At 54.7% G+C, this 8,366-nt stretch overlaps 2 protein-coding genes across 2 annotated transcripts; one reads left to right on the forward strand and one right to left on the reverse strand.

Annotated features, from left to right (window-relative positions):
• Nucleotides 1-854: 854 nt before the first annotated feature.
• Nucleotides 855-1,990, forward strand: N657DRAFT_581556 (DUF1749-domain-containing protein; the record flags this gene model as incomplete). Its single annotated transcript, XM_062789543.1, has 2 exons — nt 855-908; nt 986-1,990. The coding sequence occupies 2 exons, from the start codon at nt 855-857 to the stop codon at nt 1,988-1,990; spliced, it is 1,059 nt and encodes a 352-aa protein (XP_062643247.1).
• A 378-nt stretch (nt 1,991-2,368) lies between these two features.
• On the reverse strand, nt 2,369-6,653 carry N657DRAFT_666638 (uncharacterized protein; the record flags this gene model as incomplete). The annotated part of the gene is made up of 12 exons (XM_062795349.1): nt 2,369-2,559; nt 2,703-3,099; nt 3,163-3,380; nt 3,411-3,870; nt 3,907-4,230; nt 4,265-4,725; nt 4,782-5,094; nt 5,133-5,280; nt 5,324-5,467; nt 5,526-5,641; nt 5,694-6,015; nt 6,610-6,653. The coding sequence occupies 12 exons, from the start codon at nt 6,651-6,653 to the stop codon at nt 2,369-2,371; spliced, it is 3,138 nt and encodes a 1,045-aa protein (XP_062643248.1).
• Between the last annotated feature and the right edge of the window lie 1,713 nt (nt 6,654-8,366).

Genomic DNA, 8,366 nt, shown 5'->3' on the forward strand with positions numbered 1-8,366 from the left:
ATCGGTGGAGTGCCTCGGGAGAAGATGGATCGGATCAAGGAGGGTGTGTCCACATCGGATCAGATAAATCACCCCGGCCATGGCGCGGAGCCTCCAACCCGAAGTATACAGTATTCTGATACTGTTGTCGCATTAGGCTCCGCTTCGCGTGGAGTCTCAGACCCCACGCGGTAAAAGATCTTGCAATCGAAGCATGCTCTTCCTTCCCGTTAACGCAGGTTGCTCCGGTAGATGTCACCGAAAGAGGTAGACGAGAGTCATTTCAGACAAATCCTTCACCCCTCTCTGTTCTCGGTACGGAGTTGAAAAATATGGTCGATCCATGGGAAATTAGAGACTGCTTCCATAACACATACTTTGGTCCGAGGCCACTGATTTTGCTCCCCCTCCTCTCTTTTGCCGGTACCCTGCTCGGCTGTTGGGGGCGCATAATCTTATCAATCAGATCAAGTCAACTGTGGGGGCTCACGGGGGATCCAGATTTTTCAGCCGGGGGTCAAACTCTTCACCCCCTTGGCAAAGCACATGCAACAGCATCACACAATGCCGAAGATGGCAACCTGGTGACCAGGAACTGCTCCACCGATGTCGGGTCGATGAGCGATTAAGTTAACGTCGAGATGGGCCCGCTGCTGGCGGTGGCGGACTTCTTGGAAACAAGCAGTCTTGGACAGAAACAGCCCCCCATGACGAAGACGACCGGCACACACAGTGGCTCTCCCTCTCCGTCCTGCCTGCCAGAGCCGGACCGTGACCACCCCGACCACCTATCGGCAGCAGAGATACCTGCCGCCTCCAGTTTGGAAATCACACTCACCCTCTCCGACTCGGAGCCTGCTACCACCAGGACCACTATGGGCTCCAAATTCTGGCCAAGATCTGGTTCGCCAGGGATTCTGCACCATTTCGTAAGTCCACACATTTGCATTTGACTTTTTATAATTTGTGTGTCAATGGCTGACAAGGTTCCCACCTAATTCATCAGACCGAGACTCTGGTCGCCTTTGAGTTCACCACAGGCACTCGTCGTCAGCCACACAGCATCCTCTTCTTGGGCGGTCTCGGCGACGGCCTCGCCACGACGTCGTATGTGGCTGACGTCGTAGCCGGGCTTCAGTCAACCGAATGGTCTCTCTTCTCGCCGACGCTCACCTCCTCATACCAGTCATGGGGATTCGGCCACCTCGACAGGGACACGGATGAGATTGCCCAGTGCATACGGCACATCCAAGAGTACAAAAAGGCCAAGTACGGCACCGCCGGTAAGGTGGTCCTCTTCGGCCACTCCACCGGCAGCCAGTGCGTGCTGCACTACCTGTCCCGTCCCAACCCGCATACAACCACGCCTCCGTTTGACCGAGGCCTTGAACACGCCAAGCGCCCGGCCATCGACGGAGGCATCATGCAGGCGCCCGTGTCGGATCGCGAAGCCATCAAGTGGGTCATGGAGTCCGGGTTCCTGGGCAGGACGCCGAGCGAGCTTCGCGAGACGTACGACAAGCTGGTGGCCATGGCGCGGGAGGCGGTGGCCAAGGATCACTCCACAGACAGCATGCTGCCCGTCTCGCTGACTTGTCAGTTCGGATACCCGCGCAACACGCCCGTCAGCTGCCGGCGGTTCCTGAGCCTCGTCAGCCCAGACAGTCCGCAGGCGCCCTCCGAGGACGACCTGTTCAGCTCCGATATCGGCGACGAGCAGCTGGCCAAAACGTTTGGCATGGTCAGCCAGCGGGGGTTACTTAGATACAAGCTGATGGTGTTGATGTCGGGCAAGGACCAGGCTGTGCCAGACTGGGTGAACAAGGAGGAGTTGCTGGCGAGGTGGAGGCGTGCTACCGACCATGACGGCGCACATGGGATATGGGATGAGCGCAGCGGATTGATACCGAACGCCTCCCATGCGTTGAGCAATGATGACCAGGCAGAACCACGGAGGTTTCTTGTCAGAAAGGTGCTGGCGTATTTGGCGGACATCGGGACGAGGGAATAGTCCACTATCCCGCTAGATTAGGATCCATCAAGCATAACTGAGACCACGTTCCCGACGTAAGACTTTATTGCATTGACTCAGGCTGAATGAACGGAGTAGACAGACACGTTTGATGGATTTTAGCTGACATCCATCCTGATAACATGGCAGACCTACAACCCGAGTGTACTTGAGGTGGAACTCCAAGAAAAAGTAGAACTCGGGTGTAGAAACAGGAAGATGAGAAGAACACGAACACAGACGACATCAACATCCTAAAAAGTAGGAGCAACCCTCACCGCTCCCCTATCCCCTGTTCCCAACCTAAACGCCCGCAGCGAGTTGGTCGACAGCTTCTGCGAATGCGCCCTGTTCCTCGCGCCAACGGCAGCAGCACTTTCAGTACCATGCGGCAGCAACCTCACACTGGAGCTGCGGGACACCGCGGGGAAATGGAGCGGCGCCAAGTTTCCCCTCGACCTGACATTCAACTTTCCCATCATAGCCGTCATCGCCGCAGCCGGGTCCAGGGGCGGGGTCGGCGGAGAGTGGATACCTTTGCCCATGCCCATGCCGATGCCACCGATGCTCTGCCCGGTTGCAAACAGGCTGCCATATGAGGGCGCCATGACCCCGTTGTTAAGGGGTCGCCCGTTCTGTGCCACCGTCATTCTCTCCAGCGACGTGGCACGCGACGGACTGTTCGACGCCGGGGGTCGGCTTGAGTTGAGACTGGACGGTGGTGTCGGCGGGCGTCCAATCCGGTTGCTGCTTTCAAACTGCCGCTGCAGCTGCTCGAAAGTCAGCGGCATGGGCGGCATCTTGCTGAGCCTCCGGATGGAGCGCATGTTGGCGTCGATGAAGGTGGATATGGCGCGCCTGGCGGTGTTGTTCTCGTGTGTGGCCATGGCGCTTGTTTCGGCGGGTGGTAAGCTCGTCCTGGCGAGGTGCATCGCATTGAGCGTTTGTGGCGCCAGGCTAACCTTTGGCGAGCCACGAATGCTAGCTTGGACATGATCCATGACATTGTCAAAGTCGACGCCGTTGTTGTGGTTAGCTGCAGGAACATATGCCGGTGTGGCCCCAAGGACCGCCTTCTGGGTGAGGACGAAGAAGGTTCCATCTCGGATCTTTGTGCGCACGAGGTTCCAGCGTGCTCTCGCCGGGTTGGGTTCCAGCGCTGGTTAGTAGACTTGGAGGCGAGAGACTTTAGAATAGAAGACCTCGAGTCGCCTTGCTATTCTTTCGAGCGTCTGCATCAGAATCGTTGCGGCGACGGTAAGCCTATGATTGTCGTCTGTGTCTGCCATGGCGGCAATGCTACCCAAAGCATCCATTCCATGGCATGCCTCCTCACGAATATCTTCCAGCAGCTCAATGTCAAGTTTCACGCTGTTTGGCGCATAGCTGACTATGCCACGCTTGGCAAAGCGAGTATTACTGCTGCTCTCGCAAACAAACTGGCCGATGAGCGCCACCTCCTGCGATGTGGCGACGGCATCTGGTGATGTCTTGGCTCGAGCAATGATGCCCAGCACATCAGGCAACCGCGTATCTGTTCCGGACGCCACAGCATTGGCAAGGGGAAAGGAGAGCTTGAGAATGAGCTCTTGCAACTTCGCGCCGAAAAGGGCCGAGAAGCCCCCTTGCAGTAGACGGGACTGGTAATCATAGAACATCCGGACACCCAGGCCGATGTTCAACATATTTTCTCTGCGCCATACATTCTCGGCGCCTCGGAGATACTCCTGGCTGGTGCCGACATCGCTTGCACCCGCGATCTCGTACATCTCAAACCTGTGGGCCACGAGTGTCTCGGTGGATGTGCGGAGATATGCCGCCCAAAGGTTGTACAGATCCGCCAACTCCGGATTACCGTAGAAGTCAGGCTTGGGTGTCAACTATCCCACAAAGTATTTCGTCAGGAGGCTGCTGACTTCTGGGTTGTTGGTGTGGGCGAGGTTATCGAACGTCGTAGAGCAGTCGACACCAGCGTTGGACTGGATGATGATGGTGCCGTCCGGGTGCATTGGAGCGACGTCGGTTACGTCGTACACACTGCCGTGGACAGCTATCCACATGCGGCCACCAGGACGGCGCCCAGTTTCACGAGCGAGCTGCGAAAGAGGAATCGTCGGTAGATTGCAAGGCAGAGACTTCGGCGTCATGAAGACGTCGAGCATGAACCGTCGTTCCGCAAACGCCTTGTTGAGTATAATGTCGGCGGCTTCCATGCTCGAACTGCAATGGTTGTAGATCGCCTTTCGGATACCGCTCATCACCGAGTCAAAAAACGGCGGCAGAGCCGCAGACGTAGAAATAGCCGCCCAGTCCACCTTGTTTCCTCGACATGACGAGCTCTGAGACAGTCGCGGTCTGCTCCATAATCAGGGCGTCGATGTATCGAGGCGGCATTTTTTTCTCGATGAGGTCGCGCGATCCACGGTCGTAGGCAAGACCGCGACTGTCACGGGAGAAGGTAATATAGACTTCCATAGGCCCTGTACCCACATATTTGCGCAATTCTTGCTCGTAACAGAACTTGTCTCGGCTCTGAACCCCGAGATAAAGGATATCCCGGCCACCGGTGTTGGTGTGAGAGGATAGACGAGCCTGCCAGAAGCTCCGGAAGGGGGCAATGCCGCTACCACCAGCAAAGTAAGCGCACGTGACGGCCCTGTCGATAGGAAGCTGGAAGTTCAGAGGTCTGGAGACGCCGATGAGGATGTGCTCGCCCGTTTCGAGCATCTCGTCGTCTGAGGATAGAATGGATTCAGGAACCCGCTGCCGACATCGGCGCAAATCACCTCACTGTTGCCAGCAAATGTCGAGCACAGCTTGTACTCGGCCCAAGACACAGTCAAATCGATGGCTGAAGGGAGAAGCTCCTTAGGGTAATTCGAGATGGAGTAGGTTCTTGGCACCTCGACAGGTATCAAATCGGAGAGCCAGGAGAAGGCGCCTGTGAGATCGAACGCCAGGTCCCAAATGTGCTGGTCCGTGTCAAGGACGGCAGCTTGCAGAAGATCACCAAGCGTACGGCGAACAGGCCACTCGGTGGTAGCCAAGACCTGGAGGACTGTATTGGACGATGCTCGGAGCATATCATGGACCTCAAGAGCAAGCTCTTTGGTGACGGCGCTAGGTGGCCGCGTCTCAGGACGTCCTTCACAGTGAGCTGGGGGACAGAACCATGGCGCACGTATCCCAGTTGTCGAGCAAACCTCTGCCAAGGCGTGGTTAAGGTGACGGGGTAGTCGAGATACTCAGCAAGGCCCAGAGCGGCTGCAACTTTGGCGCACTCCCCCCAGCTGTCCGAGGGCCATAACGGCCAGCCGATCCCCTGGCTGGAACGTGAAGGAGGTGTCATGGAGGTTGAGGGTGACCATGGCAATGGACCGATTGGGGTCTGCGTCGACAAAGGAGCGACCGAGGATTCGAGACCTGTAGCGGCACTCCTCGAAGGTGCCGCGCATTTCGTGTGGTTCGACGTCGATACTGCGACTCCAAACGCTCCTTCATTGCCTCGGAGAACTGCCTGCGGGTTTCTTCCTACGGCTTAGCATTCGAGTCAGGGGCTCCAGACAAGCCGTTCGTCTCCGTCCGGCCCGTCTTGCTCGCAATTTTGTGAATGCCGTAGACCTTGTATCTGTGAGTTCCCATAAAACCTCTCTATGGGGCATGTCAGAGCCAACACTCAGACTGTGCCAATTGTTTTGCTTACCTCGCCACAATAGGCCTCAACGAGTCCTTCAAGAACGCCAATCAGCCACGGATCACCGGACCGCTTGACAGACTCCGGGATGCTGTAGTGATACTCGATGGCGGCGATGAAAGCTTTCCAGTTTGACGGTAGCCAGGCTCGCAGGTGGAGGCCCTCCCGTCCAAGAAACGAGTCGTACTTCTTGCGCCCAAGGAATGCATTCATGACGAGGAATGGTGGAAACTGTAAGCCAGAGGATGCCGGACATCGTTTGCTGAAGGGGGCCGAGAACTTGCCCCATCGAATCCAGGCAGTGCGTAATTTGGAGGCATGCCGAAAAATACTGTGTAATACAAGGCGAGGTAGGACGCGTTGAATGAACACGCCTGCCTGAGGATGAATTTCAGCGAAGCAAAAATATAGTTCAGTAACCGAGGGCAGAAATTATGTCGTGTTTGTCTAGCGCCTGTGTCCTAAGCAAGGAACTTGACAAGGGAAAAAAAAACATACGAACACCGGGGATTCGCTGGTCGTCACCGACCCAACTACTGGTCCGGCCCCTAGAAGCTTATCTTTTTGGGAAAGAGTGGTCAAAAAAACAGGTGGTCTCGGGATCCAAAAACGGGCGCCTCTTTTCCTTTGTTAGTGCTGTCCGTTTCAAGAAACCGGTGAAACTGGCTGCGCCGCAGAACCGTTAAGGCTTATGCAGCAAGTGCGGCACAGCGGCCAATCGAGCACTGTCAACAGCCCCGGCCTCAGGCAGCAGAGTCTCGCATCAGTGCTCAGTCCGTGAATCTTGGTGCCAAGGAACCCACTCAGTTCAACAGGGCCCAGCGTGTGGGGGCCCCGCGGGTTGAAGATCCTGCACCTCGCTGCCGCGAGTTCTGCCGTAGCTCCTTGAGCTACGTCTTGACAATCAAGCCTGCCCGTACCTGACGGAATAGAGCCCAGACTGTAGCGTAGCCCGAATACAACTGCCATTGGTCTATCAGCCTGTCCCACCCGTGACAGGTAGTAGGCTGTCGAAAGCTTGCTTTCCGTTCCTAGGCATGTCATTAACGCCTGATAGAACTTTGAGATGAACTTTATATCGCGGTCTATGATCTATTCTTCCAGAGATATATAGATTGAGTTGAAACCGATAGACTATATCTGTAAGCTGCTCTGCTTGTAACGGGCTGGGCCCGGTGCGAGTCTCGGCGACTCTCGGCCAATACCAAGACCCCTGATGAGGCTATTCCCACTCGCCCCACAGCACACCGAACCTTCTAGCAACGCGCTCAGACCAGTGCGCCTACGAGGATAAGTATGCTTGCGAGCTACCAGAGTCTGTCGTCTCTCCTTTTCTTCTCCAAGTTCAGTGTACTACTCGTAGAGTCGTCATCAGCTAGTTGCAATATACTACCTGAGACCGTTACATTACTGATCATCGTATATTGAAGTGTACAGCGGAATATAAGAGGGCCGAATTGGAATAGAAAGAAGGGGAAAATACGACGATAGGGTGTTGGGAACTGCGATAACTAGGCTTTAGAATTAATGGGCAATGTGAGAGACGAGCAATATATGGCGAGGCACAAGGGCGCTGCAAACACTACTCAATTCTGCTAATCGAAAGCTGAGGAAAGGAAAAAGAAGAAGACACAAGATGCGCGTCTGTAGCGCAAGAAGGTAACTAGGCGCACGAGCCACCTTTCCTCACAGGCAACCCTTTTATTCCACGGATGCAGTACTGGAACCGGGTGTGATTTTGGATAGCCTTTACGGAGTATCAAGTCCCACTTTCCTCATCCGTTCTCCAGCCGATTTCCGATTGGCGGAGTGGATCTATGAAGTCAAGCCTACCGGAGGTGCCCTGCGCAAACTCTAACAAAACCCAAAATTTTACCTGGGTCACCCCACCGTAGTGTTCATCAACACGATTCTGACTCTGCATTCCCCCGCTTCCTCCCCAAACCGATTCTTCTTCTCGCAACGCCACAGCTCCCCAGTCACAATCCACCCTCAATCACCTACCCACCAAACCGCATCCGTTCAGGCGGCTGATTACTTTCCCGGTTCTCATCAAAGCAGCTTACACCAATCAACATTTTAATTTCAGATCTATCACACTCAACATCTTAATTCCAGATCTATCACACTCATCTTGCTGCGGTCACGTTCGGTTTTCTGCTGTTACTTGTTATGGCGCTTTTGATGCAGCTGGTTCACTATCCAAATTGCTAACTCGAGGGCAGTTTTCAATTTCTACCGGGCAACCTGCTTAAGCTCCATCTTGAGCTCGACACCACTAGGGAAAGAATTACTCCGCAACTGGGGTCATGCATGGTCCGACTGGCAGCCGGCTTGTTGGTGTTAAAGGATCATAGCGACGGACAGGGAGCATGGTGGGAGATGTTATAGACATTGCTGAACCAATTTGCTCATCATTGTTTGGTATATATTCGCAATTAGGAGAAGAAGCAGACGCTCTTGCGCCATCTTCAATTGCTTGTCGTTGGTCTCAAGAAGGGACTGTAGAAAAGTGATAGCAATATGTCTCGGAAGAGATTCAAACTCACGTTGCCTAGCCCTCTCTAAATCTTGGCCTCTTATGAATCAGCGCTGCTCAAAGATCAGATTATAGATCAGATTTATCAGTCCAGATTAGTCCAGTCGATTCAGATCGGCCATTTCTTCAGATCAGTCAGATCA

Source organism: Parathielavia appendiculata (assembly GCF_033297405.1).
Source record: "Parathielavia appendiculata strain CBS 731.68 unplaced genomic scaffold N657scaffold_26, whole genome shotgun sequence".
Taxonomy (NCBI): Eukaryota; Fungi; Ascomycota; class Sordariomycetes; order Sordariales; family Chaetomiaceae; genus Parathielavia; species Parathielavia appendiculata.